The following is a 21,790-nucleotide window of genomic DNA, read 5'->3' on the forward strand; positions in this document are numbered from 1 at the left end:
AGTAAACCCTTTATTTCTCTAGCATCCTTTGTTGTACTTTTCACTATCTCAGTTGCTGCAGAGGTCGGGGCCGATGCACACGTTTTGCGGTGCCATAGAAGGAAAGCTTTAAATATTAAAAGGAGGAGGGCCACAAGGATGCTCAGGGGACATATGAAGATAGGCTGAGAAAGTTGGGGCTCTTCAGCCTGGAGAAGAGAAGGCTGCGTGGAGACCTCAGAGCAGCTTCCAGTGTCTGAAGGGGGCCTCTAGGGATGCCGGGGGTGGACTCTTCATTAGGGACTGTAGTGATAGGACAAGGGGTAATGGGTTAAAACTGAAACAGGGGAAGTTTAGATTGGATCTGAGGAGGAAGTTCTTTCCTGTGAGGGCAGTGAGGCACTGGAATGGGTGCCCAGGGAGGTTGTGAATGCTCCATCCCTGGCAGTGTTCAAGGCCAGGTTGGACAAGGCCTTGGGTGATATGGTTTAGAGCGAGGTGTCCCTGCCCATGGCAGGGGGGGATGGAAACCTGAAGATCTTAAGGTCCTTTCCAACCCAAACTATTCTATGATTCTACGATTAATTCTTCCTTATGGCCTTTATAATTTTATTGATCTGGTTTAGAACAGAAGTCAGTACATTCACTTGCTGCTCAGAGGGCTTTATTTGCTGCACGGAGCTGTTTATACAGGCAGGCTGCTGCTTGAAGAAGTGAACCTGACTTCATTTGAAGGGTTGTCCACCGTGCTGTCTCGCTTGGCAACGTAGTCCCTGATGTTGGAGAGGCCTGGCACCACGCAGCAGCTCAGAGAACTGTGGAATATGTTCATGTCCTTGATGTTGTGCCACTCGTTGGCCTTTTCATCGTAGCGCTCTGCTGTGGGAATCGTCCTATAGCCGTTGAAGCCCCCAACCACGTACAAGAAGTCCTCCACCACCTCGATGCCGAAGTTGCTGCGAGGGTTGAACATGGGGGGGACCGCGTGCCAGGTGTCGTTGACAGGGTTGTACGCTTCCACGCTGCGGAGCCGGTTCACTCCATCACATCCTCCTACCTGTGAATGCCAAGGGCACGGAGTTGAACCTGGCTCTTCCTCACCTGCTCAGCCAGCTGGGTCATTACATAGAGTTACAGAATCACAGAGCAGTTTGGGGTGGAAAGGACCTTAAAATCATTGCGTTCCAGCCCCCTGCTATGGACAAGGACACCTCACGTGTGTTGCCCAAGGCTCTGTCCAACCTGGCCTTGAACACTGCCAGGGATGGAGCATTCACCACTTCTTTGGGTAACCCATTCCAGTGCCTCACCACCCTTGCAAGGAAGAGCTTCCTGCACAAGGGGAAGTGGCCCTGCCTCGCCGAGCTCAGCTGAGCATTGCTGAGAGCGTGGCATCTCAAAACGTGTGCTCATTGCAGGCTGCTCCCTTGTTCCTCCTGAAACATCCAAAAGTATTTTGTGCAGCTGTCAGATTTCACACTTTACAGGGTTTAAATGCAGTATATGGCTGGGGTGAATGGGACCGAGCGAGGCCTCTGTGCTGCTGAACCTGTTGGCAGCAGCCGAAACTCATTGATTTGCTGTAGATGCTTAAAAATAGCCTGTACATTGCTCAGAACCAGAAGCGTGCAGGTGACGATGTTCTCAGGAGGCTCCCATGGGTTCAAACTGAACCAAGGGAAGTTCAGGTTGGACCTAAAGCAGAAGCTCTTCCCTGTGAGGGTGCTGAGGTGCTGGCACAGGGTGCCCAGAGGAGCTGTGGCTGCCCCATCCCTGGCAGTGTTCAAGGCCAGCTTGGATGCAGGGGCTTGGCCAAGCTGCTCCAGTGGAAGGGGTCTGTGTCCATGGCAGGAGGACAGAGCTGGGTGAGCTTTAAGGGCCCTTCCAACCCAACCCATTCCATGATTCTGTTCCTTCCTTCCTTCCCTACATCTCACTTCAAAGCAAAAGGCCAGCATTGAAGTCCAGGAGATGCAGATCAGCAAAGGGTGAGTATTACACGTGCTGGGGGCTGCGAGGGCAGAGGCACCGGCCTCCCTTACCGCATACACCTCGTTTCGGTACGCGATGACTCGTAGTCCGCTTCTGCTGCTGCTCATGGGCGCTATGAAGCTCCACTGCCCTGTGCTGGCGTTGTACACTTCCGCAGTGTCCAGGTACGTGTAGCCATTGAAGCCACCACATATGTACACCTGAGCAGGGGAGGAAGGCAGAGGGTGAGCAGGGCAGTTGTACTGCTGGTAGGAGGACACGAAGGGAAAACGAATGATGTGGCTGGATGGGTTTTATAGGGGGAGGTTGGTTTGGTTTTCAGTGGGAATGGGGCTGGCATCCTGGCTTTGAACGAGTACAAGCACAGTGTGTTCTTCAGGCCAGCAGGATTTTGACCCTTTTCTTTCCCTAACTGCATGAGGCAGACAGGCCCTCGGGCAGGTTCAAGCCATTCCTCTTGACCTGTGCCTCCATCCCTTGTCCCAAGCCCCCCTCCAGGTTTCCTGCAGCCCCTTTAGGCACTGGAGCTGCTCTCAGGTCTCCCCTTCAGGAGCCTTCTCTTCTCCAGGCTGCCCCAGCCCAGCTCTCTCAGCCTGGCTCCAGGGCAGAGCTGCTCCAGCCCTCGCAGCATCCCCATGGCCTCCTCTGGACCCACTCCAGCAGCTCCACATCCTTCTAGTGCTGGATCAGGGCTGCAGGGGGGATCTCCCAGAGCACAGCCGAGGGGAAGAATCCCCTCTCTGAGCTGCTGCTCACCAAGGGGTTCTGGCTGCAAGTGCTCACTGTGGGGCCATGTGAAAGGACAGGCCCTGTGTGTGATGCTGCGCACGTGGTTGGTTCCTCACCCCAACCCGACCCGCTCCCCGGTAACGTGGCCTTTACCTTCTCATGCAGCGTGGTGGCACTGGCATCGCTCCTCTGCTCCTCCATGGGGGTGACCAGCGTCCACTGGTTCGTCTCGGGCTCGTACCGCTCGGCCGTGTTGAGGCGCGTGTGGCCGTCGAACCCCCCCATGGCGTAGATGAAGCCGTCGAGGATGGCGACACTGACGTAGCAGCGGCGCGAGTGCATGGGCGCGACCTGGTGCCATGTCTTCCGCAGGGGGTCGAACCTCTTGACGCTGTTCAAGAATTGCATGCCATCGAAGCCGCCTACGACGTAGATGAAGCCTTTCAAATAGACCGTGCCGTGGGAGGCGATGGGGCTCCCTTGCTCGCTTGTCACGTTCATCCATTTGTCCGCCCGCACGTCGTACGTCTCCATGGCGTTGGTGGGGACGTCCCCGTTCCAGCCCCCGACAGCAAACAGGACGGTGTAGGGCAGGCGAGGCCGGCTGAGCGGGCTGGTGGAGGCCGGGTAAGAGGGCCCGTGCCTGTTGAGGTGGTCCATCTCCGTCAGCGTGTCCATGATGAGGCCTCGGCAGTCCTGGCTTTCCGCCACGTACTCCTGCGTTTTGACCTCATTCATGAAGAATTCCGCTTGCATCAACGCCAGTCGAACCTGGAAAGCACAGAAAAGGGGGGGTTAGGGGCAGAATCCCCATGGTGTCCATGCGGGAGAGCTGCTATGCTCGATGGTTTTGCTGTAAGAGAGCCAGAGAACTCAATGTGTCGCTTATAGCTAGTCCAGAAAGGGGGGTGCAGGGGTAAATCGCTTGATTTCATGGCGGGGAGCCTGCTGCTGCTTTGGCACGAGGCTCCCCTGTTTTGCAGACTCAAACTGCCCCAATGCCTGCTGCTGTTTGCGTGGCTCATGCACAAACAGAGGCTCTGCATGTGCAGAGATAACGTCCCCTGTGAACTTTGGTCCCTCCCGGCTGCTACAAGCAGCTGAACGCGAGGAAACGGGCCCAGCGCAGGGTCTTCAAGAGCCCGAGGCTGTGAACGGGAGCTTCCCCCAGCCTGCCAAGAGGAGCGGCGCGGCTGTGGCCCTGCAGAGCCTGCGTCAGCACCGACCTTGCTCAGCAGCTCGGCGATGTGGTGCCGCCGGTTCCGGGGGTCGTGGTCAATCCACTTGACGATAGCCTTGAACACGGCATCCTCTTCCCTCGCGTTGAGCTCGTCCTTCTCAATGATGTTCTTCAGGTCACTGACGGAGAGCTCCAGGAACTCCTCGGAGACCTTGGCGACGGCCTCGAAGTGCTGGAGGATGAACAGGAAGGCTGCTTCCTGCAGCTCGGGGCAGTAGTAGTACTCTGTCAGCCTGTAGATGCCAATGCAGTTCTCAAAGCAGAGCTGGGACTCGAGGAACTCGCAGCACAGCCGGACGATGCCCATGACGTTGAACTGGTCTGCGGCGATGAGCAGGTTTTCCACGTTCTCGGTGGTGATGTCAACGGTCTGGGTGTAGGCGTACTCGATAATGAGCCTCATCATTTCGGGTGAAATCCCGGGGATTTTGTACACCGTCTTCTCGGCCCTGTTCCAGCTGCTGGCGAACAAAGCCCTGGAAAACCAAAGCAGTGCTGGAGGCAAAGCCAGCTTTGCTGGGTTAAACCCTGCCCATTATCCCCTGGGCACCCGTTTGGGTACCAGCAGTAGCCATGCTGGGAGGCCGTGGGGTTTTATCCATGTTTCATCAGTGATGGAAGCACCAGGGCGGCCTGACCCAGGCTAGGCAATGCCACCCATCCCCTCTGACCCACCTGAAATAGGGACTGCAGCTGCAGAGGATGCTCTTGTGAGCATTAAATTCAATGCCATCCACGCTGATGATCACATCAGAGAGTTTCCCCTCGAGACAAAGCTCATTGAAGATGGCACAAGCCGTGGCACTCATCTTCCTGTCCATGTGTGAGCTGTTTCCCCAGGTGGACGACAACCTGTTTCCCATGGTGAAGCCTGAGGCCAGGAGAGGTGCCTCTCTCGGGGCGTTTGGCTTTGTCTCCCCAACATCAGCTCTGCCCGCTGGTTATAGAACATGCTCCATTATGACATCACAAGCTCAGGGGACCTGGGCAGCAGCACCTGGGAACAGGGTCCTGGCCCCTCCAGCCCCTGATCCATGGCTGCCCCATAGCCCAGGCTGTGCTGGACCAGGCCCCATTGATGGCTGAGGAGGAAGGGCCTCAAGGTTCCCCTGCAGCCCCTTCATGCCATTCTGCATGGGGATAAAGCTCCCCAGGTGCAGGCACCGATGGCTGCTGCAGTGCCCCTGAACCAGCTCATGCAGGAGGAAGCTGAGGCCCAGGTTAGCTCATGTCAGTGATGGAGCCACAAGTGCTGGGTCTGCTGCTGCCTTTGGAGGGGTGGAAAGAGCTGCCTGGGGCTGAGGAGGGGATGTGGGGCACAGGGATCCCCATCCTGCTGTAGCTCATTGCCGGCTGCTTGTCATCGTGTCTGGGTGTACCAGGAAACAGCTCTCGGAGGGAAATGGCTGCCCCATCCCTGGCAGTGTTGGACACAGGGGCTTGGAGCAAGCTGCTCCAGTGGAATGGGTCCCTACCCGTGGCAGGGGTTGGAGCTGGATGCGGCTCAAGCTCCCTTCAACCCGAACCATTCCGGGTGCCGGGCTCCTGCCGGGGCGGGCTCTGAGTCCAGCCCGTTCGTTCCTCGCTGCCCTGGGCCCTGCTGCGGTTTTTGCCCCTTCCCTTCCCTTCCCTCTTCCCGCGTTCTGCCCCGCACGGCGCTGCTGCGCATGCGCCGCCTCCGGCTCCGGCCCCGCCTCGCCCCCAACGGCTCCGCACGCCCCGGCCCGGCCCCGGCTCCTCCCCGCGGTTGCGCGGCTCCGGCGCGGGTGGGCCCGGCGGTGCCCGGAGCGCAGCGATGGCGGGAGGGGAGCTGCGGGAGCGGGGCCCGGCGGGGGCTGGAGGGCACCGCAGTCCCGGGAGCCCCGCTGGGGCCCGGGCACCGCAGCGCGGTTTCTGCCCGCAGGTGCCCGAGCTGGAGAACGCCACGGTCCGCATCCGGCACCCGGAGCGTGCGGCCGGGATCATCCGGTCCCTCAAGGAGCAGGGGGCGAGCAGACTGCAGGTACCGGCCCCGGGGCGGGGGGGGGGGAGCGCGGTGAGGGGTTGGGGTGCTCCGCGCCCAACCGGGTACCGGGAGCACCGTCCCCACGCTGCGCAGATGGAGAAGCCCCAGGGGAGAGGCAGGACCTGGGGGCGGCTCTCCCTGGATGGGCCCTTTCCTTCCCTGTTAATGCACGGTACGAGTATGACCGGATGCCCAAATACCCCCTTCTGCCCACGGCGGTGTGAGCAGGATGGAGGCGTTTGGTGCTGACACACACCCTAGGGCGGGAGGGTGATGGGGCTGGCAGCCACACGGAGGCAGGAGCATCCTCGTCCATGGCCGCTGTGGTCTGCACCCTGCTCCGGACCTTGCACCCTCGCAGCGCCTTGGCTGACTCGGCCGGGGCAGAGCGCGCTGGCTCCTCAAACCGCTCCGGCCTCCTCTCACCCCCCCAGGTCATTTCTGACTTCGACATGACCCTGAGCAGGTTCGGGTGCAACGGCCGGCGCTGCCCCACCTCACACAGTGAGTCCGAGCCCTTGGCGCTGCTGCTGTTTGGTCCCTGTGTTTGTGCTCTCGGGCTCCATTGCTCCCGTTGGCCTCCTCCCACCTCTGCCGAGCCCGCCTGCTCCTCTCCTGTCCTTGGGCAGCCCAGAGCTCCCTGCAGAAGCTGCTTCTCCTCCTCGCTGTATCCCCACCAGCACCGGTGCTGCTCTCATGGCGCCTGGGATCTGCACCGTGCCACACAGGGCTCGCCTTTGGGAAGAGCCGGGGCTGGGGCTGCAGGGGAGCTGCCCCTTGGGAAGCCTTCGGGTGCTGCTGGGCTGCAGCACCGGTTTCTTACTGTCCTTGCAGATATCCTCAACGACAGCCGCGTTATCAGCGAGGACGGCAGGAAGAAGGTGGGTGCCTGCTGCGGCTCGGTGCTGTGGGCTGTGTGCCTGTCACCCATCATCAGGGGGCTGCAGTGGCTCCTGTGGCAGCCCTGCCGGCTGTGTCCAGGCTGTGCCTCAGCCACTGCCGATGGAAGGAGAAGTTCCGAAGGGAGGTTTTCATTTGCCTGCTCGCTGCTGCTCAGTCTCTTCAAGCAGGGCGTTCACTCCGCTCTTTCCCATCTCTCCACCGCCAGCTGAAGGATCTGCTGCACTATTACTATCCCATTGAAATCGATCCCAACCGCACCATGGAAGAGAAAGGGCCCCTCATGGTGGAGTGGTGAGTGCTTGGATGGGACTAGCTTTGCCTTGTCCCGACAGCTGCTTGTGCCCGAGTTGTACAGGACACAGGCTCGAGGTGCCCCTGGGCTCGGTGGCACTGCTGGGAGCCTTCCTGGCCCAAAGGGTGCTTTGGGAAGCTCCTTCCTCTGCCTTTCCCCAGGTGGAGCAGGGTCCATGAGCTCCTGACACAGCAGAACATCCGGAAGGGGGACATAGCCCAGATCGTCAGGGAGTCGGGAGTGATGCTCAGGTACGGGCTGCAGGCACCGGCAGCAGGTAGGGTACAGGGGCAGCTCCCCTCCCCAGTGCTGGGCATTATCCAGGCGCTTGGCTCAGCATCAGATGTTACCCACAGCACAGAGCCGTTGTGCTAACTCTTGCTGTTAAAGCTGACCTTGCTGGGGATGGTCCTAAAACTGGCTTGGTTTGAAGATGCTGCCAGTCCCAGAGGAGAGATAGCTCTGTTCCTCCGGGCTTGCCTGAGCCCAAGTTCTCCTTCTGCATGGAAATCATGTCCTGGCATCCCGGGGCTGTTACACCGGGGGGAATGGGATACCCTGTAACGGGCACCTCTGCTCCAGGGATGGATTCAAGGAATTGTTTGATCAGCTGCATAAGTACAGCGTGCCCCTGCTCATCTTCTCCGCTGGCGTCGGGGACGTCCTTGAGGAGATCCTCCGTCAGGCCAGCGTCTTCCACGCGAACATCAGCGTGGTCTCCAACTACATGGACTTTGATGGGGACGTGAGTTTCTGTGTCGTGTGTGTGGGGATGCGGAGAGGAGGCCCCAGCTGGGACCGAGGGCTGCGGTGTGCTTCAAGGCACCGCTGGGTTCAGAGCTGCCTGTTTGATCCCTGTGGATGGAGCTGACTGCTGGGGACACCTCCGTGTTCCAGGGCTGCTGGGTTTCCTTGGGGTACCCCGGAGATGAGGGCCGGTGCCCTGGGAGCATCCCCATTCCAGGAAGGGAGCTGAGGCACATGGAGGGGTTTGTCCTGTTTGCACAGGGAGTCCTCAGGCGCTTCAAGGGACCTCTCATCCACACCTACAACAAGAACAACAGCGTCCTGCAGGGCACGGAGTACTTCCAGCAGCTGAGCACCAGGACGAGCATCATCCTGCTGGGGGACTCCCTGGGTGACCTGACCATGGCAGACGGCGTTCCCAGCGTGGAGAACATCCTCAAGATTGGCTTCCTCAATGACAAGGTGGGAGTGAGAAGCAGTTCCTTGATCCCCTGTCATCCTTAAGAGAGCCCTAAAGAGGAGCTGCCCCAGTGACTGGGGGGGCATCATCGCTGTGGTCCCTTACCCCTCTCTGTGGTAGCATTGGGAGGTGCTGTGGGTGCAGCAGCTTCATTCTCAGTCCTCCCTGCTCCATCCCATTGCTGCAGGTGGAAGAGCGGAGGGGGAAGTACCTGGATGCCTACGACATCGTGCTGGAGAGAGACGAGACGCTGGATGTGGCCAACGGGATCCTCCGCTATATCCTTACGGAGACGTGAGCTGGGAAGGCTCCAGGTGTCCTGCCCCGGGCAAAGCTGGAGTTCATCTGGCACCTACATCCTGACGCCGGGCAGGCTCCTGCCCCTTTGCACATCCCAACCTCACTCACCCCCTCTGGGCAGCCCTGGAGGTGGAGGAAGCTGTTCCACTCCACCCCACATCATCTGCTGCTTCCCACTCAGGCTTCAGCCCATTCAGACTGCATATCCCACCCAGACTTCATCCTGTTGAGGCTTCATCCCACTTGGACTGCATATCCCACCCAGACTTCATCCTATTCAGGCTTCATCCCATTCAGACTGCATATCCCACCCAGACTTCATCCTATTGAGGCTTCATCCCACTTGGACTGCATATCCCACCCAGATTTCATCCTATTGAGGCTTCATCCCACTTGGACTGCATATCCCACCCAGATTTCATCCTATTGAGGCTTCATCCCACTTGGACTGCATATCCCACCCAGATTTCATCCTATTGAGGCTTCATCCCACTTGGACTGCATATCCCACCCAGATTTCATCCTATTGAGGCTTCATCCCACTTGGACTGCATATCCCACCCAGATTTCATCCTATTGAGGCTTCATCCCACTTGGACTGCATATCCCACCCAGATTTCATCCTATTGAGGCTTCATCCCACTTGGACTGCATATCCCACCCAGATTTCATCCTATTGAGGCTTCATCCCACTTGGACTGCATATCCCACCCAGATTTCATCCTATTGAGGCTTCATCCCACTTGGACTGCATATCCCACCCACACTTCATCCTATTCAGGCTTCATCCCACTCGGACAACCCCTTTTATGTCTCAGGTAGAGATGCTCTGCACTCGCTGCAGTGGTCAAGCACAGAAGTGGAGATCATTTGCTATAGTTCGAGGACAGATGGAAGTGGTTTAATTTCCTCCCTATGAAAACGAGTCTCTTTTGTCTCTGGGCTTCCAAGTGCTTGGCTGAGCTCCAGGGGTAGCATCACCCACCCCATGTGCCCTATGGACACCCTGCAGCTCCCGGCCCTGCTGGTCCTCTTGCTCCATTTCAGCTCTCAGCGCCAGGGCTGCTGCATCTCTGCTCCCATGGGTATCCCCATCCGGGATGGAGCCACTGGGCACTGCAGCATCATCCCCCTGTGCTGGAGCATCCCAGGAGTGGAGGTTTGGTTCCAATCCTGCCTGACCCAGCAGTGCTGGAGCATGGAGCCCCCCTGCATGAGGAATGTTCCATGGCAAAGTAACCTGGCACAGAGCAAACTCCTTGGAAACCAGTAGAGGTGATTTATTTGGTGGCAGGCAGCAGTGGCTGGGGGGCTCTCGGGGACCCGTTGCTCTTTTCTCTTCTTGCTTCTCTTTGACCTGCAAGACACTTTCAGAGGCAGTTTTGGGCTGATTCCTCTCATCTGTGAGGGCCGTTGCTGCGGGGCAGGGAGGGTGCAGGCAGGGAGGATGCTGCTCCCTAAGGGCTGTTTCTGGTTTCCTGCTCCCAAAGGCAAACAAGGGCTTTGCCAGGTCCCTGCTGCCTTGGGGGGTGCTGGGTTTTCTGGAGCAGCAAATGCCTGCGGGACCTTGGGGTTTTGCCTGGGACCTGAGCCCCTTCCAGGGTGCAGCACAGGGAGCAGTCACTGGCTGGGGAGGAAGGAGATGGGGATGGGGATGCTGCTGCCCTATGGGGAGCTGGGAGCAGAGGGGCAGAGTGGGGTTTATCAGCAGGGAAGGGCTCCAGGGTCTGGCTCCACAGCAGAGGTACCACGGGCAGGGCGCAAGGGGATGGGGATGCAGGCGCTGCTGTCCCTGGGGTGGATGCAGACCCCGTGGGGGTGTTTCCTACCTTCCTGCCTGGGTTTATTTGCTGGGGGTTGGTGTTTTCCTGCCCAAAGGAGCAGCCAAAGCCCCTCAGTTAATGAATGGGGGGAGAACCCCCAAATGCTCCCCCCTGGAGGGGCTGGGGAAGGGCAGGGGCAGGTTCCTGAGGAGGGGGGGACCGGCCAGGACATGGCCAGGATGTCCTGTGTGCAGGGAGAGCAGGAGCTGCTCCTCAGAGCTCCTCGTGGATCTTCTCCTGGTCCTCATCCGACTTCAGCTTCAGCTCCTCGGGGCTGATCCTCCCGTCCTGGTTGCGGTCCTGGTTCCTGAACATGTCGGCGATGACTTTGTCCGGGTCGGAGCCGGGCATGAGCCGCCCCTTCCCTTCCACCACCTGGCTCTTGATGAAGGTGGAGAACTGCAGCGGGGACAGGGGGGAAGCTGCTTCACTCCCGGGTCTGGCATCCCTGGGATGCTGCTCCCTGTGGTGGGGTCCCCGGTGTCCTCCCGCCCCCATCACCGGGGGCACTCGGGGCCCTCCCTCACCTCCTCAGCCGGGATTTCCCCGTCCTTGTTGAGGTCCATCTGCTCGTAGAGGCCGGCCGGGGGCTCCCCGTGCCAGATGAAGAGGTATCCCTCGGGAACGCCCTCCTCCATGGACATCAGCTCCACCTCGAAGCGGAGCACGGCGCTGCCCGGCACCCCCCGGGCTGGAAAACCCCACAGAGGACCCCGATGGGCGAAAGCCTCCAGCACCCACGGGGCGATGGGGGAAAGGAAGCTCCCTACCTCCGCTCTCGCCGTGTCCCAGGTGCGGGGGGACGATGAGCACCCTCCGCTCCCCTGCGCACATGTCCAGGAGGCCCCTGTTCAAGCCCTCGATCACTTTGTTGGTGCCCAGGGTCACCTCCTGCGGCTTCTCGTAGTCGTGGCTGCAGCGGGCACAGAGGAGACCCCTTGGTCCCCATCCCGCTGTGCCCCCAAACCCCCCGTGCTGCCCCATGGCGTGGGGCTGCTGCACCGGTGCCTGTCCTCGCCCCAGCCCAGCCCCGGCAGGATGCGTCCCAGCACGCACGAGGAGAAGAGCCTGGTGCCGTCCAGCAGGGAGCAGTTGTAGTGGTAGCGGATGAAGTCCCGCGGGCGGGTGGTGAGGTTGCAGCCCTCGGGCCGGTACAAGGTCTCCATCTCCACCGGGTCCTCGGGGTTGTGGAAGTCAATGATGTGGACGTCGAAGATGAGCACGGCTGAGCCGGGAATCTTGTTCCCTGGAAGGGGAGGATGAGGAGAGCTGCGGGAGCGCCACGGTAAAGCCCTTCCTGCATCTCCCCATGGGGCACCCATCCCTCAGCACGTGTTGGTGCCAACCCTTCCACTGCCCACAACACCCAGAGCCCTGGGGATGGTGGTGGTCCCACTTGCTCCGAGCTTTCCCCATGGTGTGGGATGCGCAGGGCTGAAGGAGGGGATGCTGCAGCGCGTGGAGCTGGACCCGGCGCTTTACCTGCTCCGTTCTCCCCATAGGCCAGGTGTGGGGGGATGACCACGCGCCGCCTCTCCCCCATGCAGACCCCCTGCAGGCCCTGGTCCATGCCGGGGATGATGTAGCCCTTCCCGATGTAGGTGTTGTATGTGTGGTTGCGGGAGTAGCTGCAGGGACAGGAGCAGAGCCTGGGGTGATCTCAGCCCTGCTCCCACACCCCTTGTCCCAGCCCCTGCTCCGCTCCCCAGGAGCCAAACCCTCGGCAGCAAACAGGGATTGTCCTTTGCAGCCTGTTCTGTGCCCCTCTCCTCCACCTCCCCCAGCAGTTCTCCAGCCTTTCCATGCTGCTGAGCACGGGGATGGACCCACTTCCCTCCCCACACCTGGAGTCAAAGAGCGTCCCGTCCATCAATGTCCCATTGTAGTGGTAGCGGACGAAGTCCCCGCTCGCAGCGCGGCGCTTGCAGGGCTCGGGCACCTCGAGGTGCTGCAGGGACACCCCGTCCTTGGGGTTGTGGAAGTCCACCAGCAGCACGCTGAACACCAGCGACGCCTGCGGCGGGATCACGGACCCTGAGGAGGGAACACGGATCAGCCCCCACCCCGGGCCTGGTGCACAGGGGGCGGAGGGAATGGGGCGATGCCCGACCCACCATAGCCCTTCTCCCCATAGGCGAGGAACGGCGGGATGATGATGCTCCTCTTCTCCCCAGCACACATCCCCAGCAGCCCCTGGTCCATGCCCTTGATCAGCCAGCCCGTGCCCACGTAGGTGTCATAGGTGCTGTTCTTGCTGTAGCTGGTGGGGAGGAATAAGAGTGGGGACGGCTCCAGGCCTGAGCGGTGCCATGTGGGAAGCTGGTTTGGGATCACGGAGCTGCACCGGCCCTGCCGGGATGCAGGGATGGAAAGCACAAGGGGAGGCTGCTCTGGCCGGGACGCAGCGTGAGCCCCCATGCCCAGCATCCGCTGGTCCCTGTCCTCCCAGTGCCCCCATCCCCAGGGCAGAGCCTGCATCCACCTGCAGCATCCCGGTGGCCCGTACCTGGAGTCGAAGGGGGTGCCGTCCAGCAGCGTGCCGTTGTAGTGGTAGCGCACGAAGTCCGAGCTCTGCACGGTGCGGTTGCAGTGCAGGGGTCTGGACAAGGGGGTGACCTGCACCTTGTCCTTCTTGTTCCAGATGTCCAGCATGACCACATCGAAGTACAAGGTGGCGTCTGGGGGGATCAGCCCCGCTAAAGGGGCAGCAGCGAGGACAGAGCAGCTTAGGTCAGGACCCTGCTCCCAGCAAAGCCTACGCAGCCCCCCCAGCCCCACATACCCACGCCGATGCTGCCGTAGCCGAGGTGGGGGGGCACGATGAGGTGACGCCGCTCGTTGACGCACATGCCCTGCAGCCCCCGGTCCATGCCCGTGATGAGGCGCCCGACACCCACCACGCCGGCCACCGTGGCCCCTCGGTCATAGCTGGGTGAAGGGATGGAGCCATCAGGGGTGCGGGACAGAGCGAAGCCCCCGGTGCTGCTGGTGCTGGGGGAGCCGAGTGCTCAGCACCCAGGGTTTGGGGTGGATCGGGACCCCAACCATGCGAACATGGGGCAGCCTCGTGCTGGGTCCCTGCGCTGCTGCAGAGCCTGCAGCCAAAGCCATTGATGCTGATGGGCTCAATCCTGCACTGCCTGTGATGGAGCGGCACCCTGACCTGCGCACCCAGCGCCCTGGGCAGATGGGACCCTCTGGGTGCAAAGGAGGGAGTGATGCTTCCCACTGGTACCAAACCCTTCGACACCATCCTCATCCATGGAGGTGGATGCGGCAGCTCCAGGCCTTTGTGCCACTTCCAAACCCCTCTGCATACAGCACGTTTGGAGCTCTATGGAGCAAGGAGGGATGGAAAGAGCCCGGGCCTCATCCTTCCACTGCAAATCTGGCTTTATTTGTAAACCTGAAAATACCGCAAGAAGCAACTGGGGCCGGTCAGGATAAAGTGAACGCTCCGTCCCCTCCCATGTGCAGCTGGTGCTGCCACCCTGCAGTCAAGACAAGGAGTTCCTTTAGCAGGGAATGTCCCCAGGCTCCCAGTGCATTCGGGGTGCGCACAGCAGAAGGTGAAGTGCATCACTCGGTTACCTTCTCCCCCGTTCATGCTCCCACTAAGGACACATGAAACCGGAGCAGCATCCTTTGCTTTCCCCTTCAACGCGTCTGTGTGGAAAGCTTTTGCTCCTGCACCCTCTGTCTCTGCCCTTTGGTTGTGTCCCTCATTCTCCCCTTGCTCCCGGTGCTGCAGAGCAGGGACTGCACCGACACAAACTGTTCGGCAGCCACTGGGAGCAGAGCAGGACCGGTGCCCAGGCTGAGGGAAACCAAGTCCGGCCGGAGCAAAGCCTCTTAGGTAATGACCGGGTTTCACTGCTGCCACGTTTCAAAGGGCTTCCAGCGCTTCCCTGCCCCTGCCCCTGCCCATGCACATGCATGTCCTGAGCGCAAAATGCGTCCCTCAGGGACCGATCCTGCCCATGCCTGGGGCTGAGGGCGTGCAGGCACCGATGCGCAGGGGCTGCTGCTTCATGGGGCACAGCGGGACCCGCGGGCTCCCTGCCCTCGCCCCCAGCACCCACCAAAAGCCTTCCTTGGGGTCCAAGCATGGGGCTGCCCGGAGCCCGTCCCTCCCCTGCTGCCCCTTGGGGACGCAAGGCATGCAGGGGTCCCCCCTCGGCACCGCATGCAGTGATGGGGAGCCGAGGGCTATACCTGGAGTCAAACTTTTGGCCATCTTTAAAGGTCCCATTGTAGTGGTAGCGAATGAAATCCCCCATCTGGGCCTCCCGCAGGCAGATCTTGGGGATGTAGTATCTGTCTATCACCACGTCTTCCAGCGGGCCGGGGTCGCCCAGCCCCGGCGCCCCCAGGATGCTGAGGAGGAGGAGGAGGAGGAGGAGGAGGAAGAAGCTGCCGGGGGCCATGGCGCTGGGAGGCTGCAGCCGGCGGAAAGGCAGCGGGAGGCGGAGGGACGGGGCCTGCTCCTCTCGGCCGCCCCTTCCCGTGGGATTCCTGCCCGGAATTTCTGTACACGTGTCCGGGCCTGCCGCTTCCTCAGCCGCGAGCCCAGCGCCAGTCCCGGCCCCCCGCACACGGCATCACCGGGGCGACTCCACAGAGCGGGCAGCGCTGGGGAGCCCCAGGGGAAGCCCCAGGGCAGCTCCCGCAGGAGGGGTTGGGCTCAGGGTTTTTTTTTTCCTCTCCTTTTTGTGTTTTCCTTTCTTTTCCGCAAAGGCAGAGCCCAACGGGAGCTGCTTGGAAGCGAGTTTGTGCCGGGTCCCAGCGCTGCTGCCCCCGGCTCCGGCTGCTGCTGCTCAGTCCCCTGGCAGAGGGAATCCGGGGGATTCAGTGTTTTAATAACACCCCCTGCTCCTCAATCTGCTTTCATTGGGTGCTGATGGTTAAAAATACCCCCGCAAAAGCCTTTCCCAGAGAGGAGCAGCACCAAACGCACCCGTACGCGTTGCGCCTGCATCCCCACCTCCCCAAACCGTGATGGGCACCGTAATAAGAGCCCTTGGTAAGTCCCAAATGGGAATTCAAGCCAAGCCGAACCAAAACCCGGGTTCTCCGAGGGGCAGCACCCCGAGTGAGGACAAAACCTCAAGCACCCCCTTGGAGCCGGGGCTCAGGGTGCACGCGGGGCCCGGCCTGCATCCTGTGGGGCTTGTGGGAGCAGGAAGAAGCCTCAGCCGTGTCCTGGCTCCTGCCCCACGCTGTGACATCCCTCAGTGCCACTGGCCAGCCGGGCTTGGGCTGGGGCCAGCGTGGCCATGCCAAGGCTGGCTCGGTGCAGTGCTAGGGGCTGGCACGGCACAGGGTCTGTGGCCACCAGCTTGGCACCAGCCACCAGCAAGGCCAGAACCGGGATGGGGCCAGTGCACGGGTTGGGCACAGCCCAGCACCGCGGGGTGCTCCGGGGTCCAGCACAGGGTGCGGGATGCTCTGAGCTGCAGCGCAGGGCACACGCAGCACATCCCGCTCCACAGGGCAGCACCGAGCACATCCCCGGGGTCCCGGAGCCCGCAGTGAGGGGCGCAGAGTGACCCCTTTCACCCCGCGACAGCGCAGGGTGCGGGAGGGAACACATCGGAGCACCGAGCACCCCCCGTGTTGCGCTGCGCCGGCCGCGCAGAGCCGCACTAAGACCCTGTGCGCCCGCCGCGCACCGCCCCTTCCCCGCCGCCCGCCCCCCTGCGCGGAGCGATGCGCGGCGCTGCGCGGGCAGTGCGCGGCGGCGGAGGCGGCGGGGATGGGCGGCGCGGCGCTGGCGCTGCTGCTGGTGGCGGCGGCGGGGCCGTGGCCGTGCGCGGCGCAGTACGAGGAGTACAGCGTGCGCGGGTTCCCTGCGGATGCGCTGGAGCCGCTGCAGCGAGCCTACGCGCGGGCGCTGGAGCAGTACGCGGGTGCGCAGTGGGCAGAGAGCGCCCGGGAGCTGGAGGCGAGCCTGCGCCTGCACCGGCTGCTGCGCGACAGCGAAGCGCATTGCCACCGGCGCTGCGCGGAGCCGGGCCCCGCCGAGGAGCCCCCCGCCGATGGGGACCCCGCGGCTCGCGAGTGGGAGCGGGAGATGCAGCTCTTCGGGCGGCTGCTGCGCCGCGCAGGCTGCCTGCGCGCCTGCAAGCGCGACCTGCCCGTGTTCCAGCTGCGCTACCCGCCCGCGCAGACCCTGCGCGACTTCCAGCGCCGCCTGCCCTACCAGTACCTGCACTACGCGCTCTTCAAGGTGAGCCGGGGCGCGCAAATGCCGCGCAATGCGGCTGGTGGGAAGGAAGAGGGAAGGGGGGGAGAGTCCTGTGCCTCCATCCTGCGCTGCCCTGGTCTGTGCCCCCCTGCATCCCCCCAGCTCTGCACACTCATCTCCTGCACCCCTTGTCCTCCCCTTTGACACCCCCATCCTGCATCCCCCACCCTACACCCCCAGCCTGCACCCCCTGAACCCCGTTCCCTTCTATCCTGCACCCTGCTGTCATTTGCTTTCCTGTCCTGCACCCCTCACCTGGCATCCCCCCCTTGGCTCCTCCATCCTGCCCCTGTGCCTCCGCACGTCAGCATCATCTGGGATGCATCAGGACATGAGGAGAGTGCCTGGGAATGGGTCCCTGTGGTTGCATCCCCCCCACTCCACCTTGTGTCCCCCTGGTCTGCCGGTGTCCCCCTGGCCAGGCAGGGTGTTGGGACAGCAGGGCTCGGCTGCGGAGCCAAGGAGCCTGAGCTGGCAGGACCAGAGCCACTGTGGTTGCTGCAGGACGCGTCTGGATGCTCCTGCATGGAGAAGCCCTTGCCTGGGCTCACGGTGCAGACGTGGAGGGAGGTTTTGGATGCATGGGCCCGGGTGACCCTGCCCAAGCTCTCTGGTGGGGGCCTCTCCCCTCCCCAGGCACGGTGCTGAGCTGTGGATCCTGGTTTAGTGCTCAGGGCTGGCAGTGGCAGGGGACAGCCTGCCCTAGATTCTTAATGCCTTTTCCTCTTGCTCGCTCTGGCCCAAACCCATCTCATTGATGGCTCCTTCACCCCCCAGTCTCACTCCCCTGAAGCTCCCATCCCAGTGCTTGTAAAGCAGCTGGGAGCAGGAGGCTCTCCCGGGATGCATGGATCCAACCCGCACCCCGTGGATGCGGGGTTCCTGAGGGGTTCACCTGTCCCCACCCTGCCTCTTCCTCCCTCCCCAGTCAAATAAGATCGAGAAGGCCGTGTCCGCTGCCCACACCTTCCTGCAGAAGAACCCCAAGCACGAGATGACCTTGAGGTACCTCAACTATTACCGGACGATGCTGGATGTGGATGAATACCTGGTGGACCTGGAGGCTCAGCCCTACGAGGTGAGGAGGGCCATGGGGTTAGGAGTGGGTCTCTTGGTCCTGCCAAGCCCTTTGGGAGCATCCTTCTCCCGCTGAGCCCCGGTCCCTCGCCTCCGCAGCCGATATTCGTGCGGTCGGTGAAGCTCTACAACAACGGCGACTTCCGGAGCAGCGCGGCCGACATGGAGCAGGCGCTGGCTCAGTACTACCGGGCGTACGAGGACTGCCTGGCCGGCTGCGAGGGAGCCTACGAGCTGCAGGACTTCAAGGACTTCTACCCCGCTATTGCAGGTGAGCCCCTATGGGGCTGGGGGACAGGGGCTGGGACCGGGCTGGGGAGGCAATGGGGGGCAGAACCTAACACTTCACCCCCCCACCCCAGACCACTTTGTGAGCGTGCTGCAGTGCAAGGTGGACTGCGAGACCGAGCTCACCCCCAACGTGGGGGGCTACTTCGTGGAGAAGTTTGTGGCCACCATGTACCACTACCTGCAGTTCGCCTACTACAAGTGTGAGTGACGGGGGGAGGCCGGGGCGCTGCGGGTGCCTGGGCTGGGTGTCACCGGCTCCGGGCGCTGCTCCCCGCAGTGAACGATGTGCAGGATGCGGTGCGCAGCGTCGCCAGCTACATGCTCTTCGACCCGGGGGACACCGTGATGCAGCAGAACCTGGTTTATTACCGCTTCCACCGCGAGCGCTGGCGCCTGCGCGAGGAGGACTTCGAGCCGCGGCCGGTGAGGACCCCCCCCACCCCTGAGCCCCATGTCCCATGGCTCCGGTGGGGACACAGGGGCTGATCCAGGCCTCGCTCCATCCTGTGCCCAGGAAGCCGTGCGCTACCACAACCAGACGGCCACCCAGAAGATGATGCTGGACTTCGCCAGGCAGTACCTGCAGGCTGATGACGAGGTAAATGATGGCCACGCTTTGGGGTGCGGGTGGGTGCTGTGGGTACCCCAGGGCAGGGCTTTTACTCAGGCCGAGGGGGCTGATCCAATGCCTCCCCCTGCCCACCCCATGCTGCAGATGGAGGTGGATGGGGATGAGGGGCTGGAGGTGCGGGACCTGCCCTCTGATGGTGAGTTCGAGGGTGAAGGTGACTACGAGGAAGGCTTCTTCGCTGAGTGGTGGCAGGAGCCCAGGACCAAAGGGGACAAAGCTGACCAAGGTTTGTGATGCTGGGACAAGGGGTCATGCCGTGGGGCAGGGGGGGCTGCTCCCCGATGCCACTGAGCCCTCCATGTTTGCAGAGACCCTGTCATGAGCCAGGTGAAGGGGCACCAGAGCTGGATGGTGCTGGGCTCCTGACAGCCCCCACGCAGAAACCTTGGCCTTGCAGGGAAGGGCTGATCCTGCCCAGAGCCCTGCGGCAGCGCTGCCTCTGCCACCCGGGCATCCCTGTGCTGAGCACAGCCCCCTGCCTGTCGATGGAGCATCGGCACCGCTGAACCTTCCTGCCTGCCCTCGAGCTCCCCCCGGGCCACCCTTGTCCCCAGGAGCCTGGTGGTGCCCCACAGCACCGGGGTCCCTGTGTCCATCAGATCCTTCCCAGGGCCTGGGGACACTGTGCCAGGACTGACCACGTTGTCTCAAGGGGCTGCCCTGCTCCGGGAGCAATGCACGGTGCTGCCCCATCTCAGGGCTCCTCCCAGGGTCCCTTTGGACCCCATGTCCCGGTGATGGGATGGGGATCCCAGTGTGCTGGTGTCCCCATGGTGCCTGGCGAGGCCGCATCGCCCGTGCCCTGCGTGTGCCTTGAGTTCTCCCCCCACCAGCCCTCCGTAGCCTCAAGCTCCATTAATTTAATACTTCCCGACCTGCACGGGCGCTTTTTATCCCTAAATATTTACTTTGAATAAAGTCTGGACCAGTCTTTCCATGGCTGCCTCAGGGGGGCTCCCTGGGGCTGGGCTATGCCATGGGCAGGGACAGGCTGGGGGACTGGATGCCCCCATCAAGTAAGGGAGACCCCACAGGGATCCTTGTGTGGCTTGGGGGCCATGGGAGCCACCAGCCTCGTGTGGGGCTTGGGAGGGTCCTGACCACATTGGGACCGCGATGGGAACGTGTGAATGGGGCTGGGGGGGCTGCAGGGGGCGGGATGGGTGTCTGGGGGGGTGATGTGCATCACCTGCTGCTTGCTTTGGGGTTGCATCACCCCGACACTGGTCACTGGTGCTGCGGCTGGGCCGGAGGGTGCAGCGCGGCCCCTGCCTCTGTCCCAGGGTGCCTGGGGGGGGTTGGGGGGTGCCCCCTTCCCGCCGGGCGGTTTGGGGCCTGTTTCGGAGCCGCTCCAGGGGCTGCGGGCCCGTGCGTGCCCCAGGCACGGGGAGCGGGGCAGCACCGGGGCGCGTTCCTGCTCCCATGGAAGCTGTTGGCTGCGAGGACTGAAACCGAGAGGCTGAATCACGGCGTTGGCCCCGGGGCAGGGCAGGGCAGGGCAGGGAATGGAATGGAAGGAAGGGGGTGGCGGGGAGGCTGCCAGGACCCGCCCTGCCCGGCCCCGCAGCTCCCATTTCCCAGGGCTTTCCCAGCTCCGCGCTGGGAGCAGGGATGGGGCTGAGCCCCCAGACCCACGGCAGGGCTCGGGGCAGCGGTGGGGGGCAGCGCAGGGCAGGGCTGTGCCTGGACGGGGAGGAGCGGGGTTCGTCACCGGTGGGAGCGGAGCTGGGGCTCGGCCCAGGGGCCAAAGGCTCGATGCTCCCAACCAGCCTCCGCCCTGCTCCGCCCCGCTCCTGGGCACCGCGGCCCTCGGCTCACGTTGTGGGGCACGGTTCCTTGCTCCTCTGCTGGCACCGGGTGAAGCCGCTCAGAGTCCCAGGCCGGGTGTCCTGGGGCCCCTTCCTGCTCCCCCCCTGCACCAGTGGGTTCAGTGCTCCCGGTAGTGAGTGACTGGTGTGACCCAGCAGCAGTTGGAGCTGTGGTCGCAGTCACTGTCCCCCGTGGAGTGCAAGGGGTGGGATGCAGGGGCACGAGCAGGGGATGAAGGTGGGATGCAGGGCCTGCAGTGTACTGGGTTATACAGGGGGGATACTGAGCCTGCAGTGTAATGGGTTATATTGGAGGGATACTGAGACAGAAGTGTGCTGGGTTATACTGGAGAGACACTGAGCCCGCAGTGTGCTAGGTTATACTGGGGGGATACTGAGCCTGCAGTGTACTGGGTTATACTGGGGGAATACTGAGCCTGCAGTACTCCATGGGTTAGCACCATACAGGCAGCACTGCGCTTCCCTGACTCCCCTGACCTTGACCAAGGGAACATAATGAGTGTTTTGGCTGTCATCTCAGCGTGCCATGCTGTGTGCCATGCCGTGCCATGCTGTGTGCTGTGCCGTGCCATGCTGTGTGCTGTGCCACTTTCCTCCCCGTGCTGGAGGGGCTCTCGCTGTGCTCTGGCTCCCCAGCTCTGCACCCAGGGATGAGATCCCAGTTCCTTGCAGGGGCGGTGGAAGCTCAGTCTCTCACCTCCCTTCAGAGCTGCGATTTCCCAACTGAGTCAGCGCTGGCAGGCAGCTGCAGCACGGACCCGCTCAGGGCTGGTGCTGGCGGTGCAGGATGCGTCCCCAGCTCTGGGGGCTGGCGGCTGGACGATCCCCACCATGGGCTGGGCCCTGCCCTGCTGCTGGGCGCTCACTCCTGACTCGGGGTGACGAGGCTTGGCCTGGGGCCGGCGCGGAGCCGGGTGAGCCGGGACGCGGCAGCAGCACCCGGCTGGACCAGTCTGGCCAGGGCCGGGTGACGCAGGGCACTGTCAGCGCCCCAGCCCTTCCCCAGCGCCTCTTGCAGTCCCTGCCCGGCTCCTGCCTCGGGTTCCCTGCGCGGGCGATGCTCCGGGGCCAGGCCCTGCTCTGTTGTTAACCCACCCGGGCACACAGCGATGCCACCGCCACGCGTGGAGCAGCGGCACCCACATGGAGCCACCATGGCCTGGCTGCGCCGGGGCCGGGGCAGGCCGGGACTGGGGGGGGGACCCCAGGGGGGCCGCGGGGCCGGAGCGGACTCTGACCGCGGCC

The 21,790-nt window shown here is 62.6% G+C and overlaps 4 protein-coding genes across 4 annotated transcripts; 2 read left to right on the top strand and 2 right to left on the bottom strand.

Moving 5' to 3' along the window:
* Positions 1-626: 626 nt before the first annotated feature.
* On the bottom strand, positions 627-4,813 carry KLHL10 (kelch like family member 10). Its single transcript, XM_061343258.1, has 5 exons — positions 4,616-4,813; positions 3,927-4,416; positions 2,854-3,471; positions 2,022-2,171; positions 627-1,036 (listed from the first exon to the last, which is right to left on the bottom strand). The coding sequence occupies exons 1-5, from the start codon at positions 4,801-4,803 to the stop codon at positions 665-667; spliced, it is 1,818 nt and encodes a 605-aa protein (XP_061199242.1). The 5' UTR covers positions 4,804-4,813; the 3' UTR covers positions 627-664.
* A 922-nt stretch (positions 4,814-5,735) lies between these two features.
* Positions 5,736-8,664, top strand: NT5C3B (5'-nucleotidase, cytosolic IIIB). The gene is made up of 8 exons (XM_061343218.1): positions 5,736-5,942; positions 6,380-6,449; positions 6,780-6,826; positions 7,054-7,139; positions 7,302-7,391; positions 7,723-7,885; positions 8,149-8,349; positions 8,535-8,664. The coding sequence occupies exons 1-8, from the start codon at positions 5,736-5,738 to the stop codon at positions 8,643-8,645; spliced, it is 975 nt and encodes a 324-aa protein (XP_061199202.1). The 3' UTR covers positions 8,646-8,664.
* A 1,804-nt stretch (positions 8,665-10,468) lies between these two features.
* Positions 10,469-15,045, bottom strand: FKBP10 (FKBP prolyl isomerase 10). Its single transcript, XM_061343127.1, has 10 exons — positions 14,686-15,045; positions 13,253-13,398; positions 12,977-13,166; positions 12,585-12,730; positions 12,315-12,504; positions 11,953-12,098; positions 11,527-11,716; positions 11,241-11,383; positions 10,998-11,161; positions 10,469-10,869 (listed from the first exon to the last, which is right to left on the bottom strand). Exons 1-10 carry the CDS (start codon positions 14,895-14,897, stop codon positions 10,684-10,686), a joined length of 1,713 nt encoding a protein of 570 aa, XP_061199111.1. The 5' UTR covers positions 14,898-15,045; the 3' UTR covers positions 10,469-10,683.
* Positions 15,046-16,176: 1,131 nt separating this feature from the next.
* Positions 16,177-19,653, top strand: P3H4 (prolyl 3-hydroxylase family member 4 (inactive)). Its single transcript, XM_061343227.1, has 8 exons — positions 16,177-16,699; positions 17,646-17,795; positions 17,894-18,065; positions 18,157-18,285; positions 18,363-18,508; positions 18,600-18,683; positions 18,801-18,942; positions 19,025-19,653. The coding sequence occupies exons 1-8, from the start codon at positions 16,226-16,228 to the stop codon at positions 19,036-19,038; spliced, it is 1,311 nt and encodes a 436-aa protein (XP_061199211.1). The 5' UTR covers positions 16,177-16,225; the 3' UTR covers positions 19,039-19,653.
* Positions 19,654-21,790: the final 2,137 nt, after the last annotated feature.

The sequence above is a fragment of the Neopsephotus bourkii genome, unplaced genomic scaffold (assembly GCF_033783945.1).
Source record: "Neopsephotus bourkii isolate Nb327-2 ecotype Australia unplaced genomic scaffold, CSIRO-AGI_Nbou_v1 NB_1821, whole genome shotgun sequence".
Lineage (NCBI taxonomy): Eukaryota > Metazoa > Chordata > Aves > Psittaciformes > Psittacidae > Neopsephotus > Neopsephotus bourkii.

What these genes read in the sequence shown, in the direction of transcription:
- KLHL10 (XM_061343258.1), bottom strand. Translation starts at nt 4,803, where the DNA reads ATGGGAAACAGGTTGTCGTCCACCTGGGGAAACAGCTCACACATGGAC. An exon ending in TCGCCGAGCTGCTGAGCAAG is followed by an intron (nt 3,472 to 3,926) that starts GTCGGTGCTGAC and finishes TGTGCTTTCCAG; the next exon opens with GTTCGACTGGCGTTGATGCA. An exon ending in CCACCACGCTGCATGAGAAG is followed by an intron (nt 2,172 to 2,853) that starts GTAAAGGCCACG and finishes TCCCCTGCTCAG; the next exon opens with GTGTACATATGTGGTGGCTT.
- P3H4 (XM_061343227.1), top strand. Translation starts at nt 16,226, where the DNA reads ATGGGCGGCGCGGCGCTGGCGCTGCTGCTGGTGGCGGCGGCGGGGCCG. An exon ending in TGGAGGCTCAGCCCTACGAG is followed by an intron (nt 17,796 to 17,893) that starts GTGAGGAGGGCC and finishes TCGCCTCCGCAG; the next exon opens with CCGATATTCGTGCGGTCGGT. An exon ending in GCAGTTCGCCTACTACAAGT is followed by an intron (nt 18,286 to 18,362) that starts GTGAGTGACGGG and finishes TGCTCCCCGCAG; the next exon opens with TGAACGATGTGCAGGATGCG.
- NT5C3B (XM_061343218.1), top strand. Translation starts at nt 5,736, where the DNA reads ATGGCGGGAGGGGAGCTGCGGGAGCGGGGCCCGGCGGGGGCTGGAGGG. An exon ending in GCGAGGACGGCAGGAAGAAG is followed by an intron (nt 6,827 to 7,053) that starts GTGGGTGCCTGC and finishes CTCCACCGCCAG; the next exon opens with CTGAAGGATCTGCTGCACTA. An exon ending in GGGCCCCTCATGGTGGAGTG is followed by an intron (nt 7,140 to 7,301) that starts GTGAGTGCTTGG and finishes GCCTTTCCCCAG; the next exon opens with GTGGAGCAGGGTCCATGAGC.
- FKBP10 (XM_061343127.1), bottom strand. Translation starts at nt 14,897, where the DNA reads ATGGCCCCCGGCAGCTTCTTCCTCCTCCTCCTCCTCCTCCTCCTCCTC. An exon ending in CTATGGGGAGAACGGAGCAG is followed by an intron (nt 11,717 to 11,952) that starts GTAAAGCGCCGG and finishes CTCCCCTTCCAG; the next exon opens with GGAACAAGATTCCCGGCTCA. An exon ending in GGGACACGGCGAGAGCGGAG is followed by an intron (nt 11,162 to 11,240) that starts GTAGGGAGCTTC and finishes GGGGTTTTCCAG; the next exon opens with CCCGGGGGGTGCCGGGCAGC.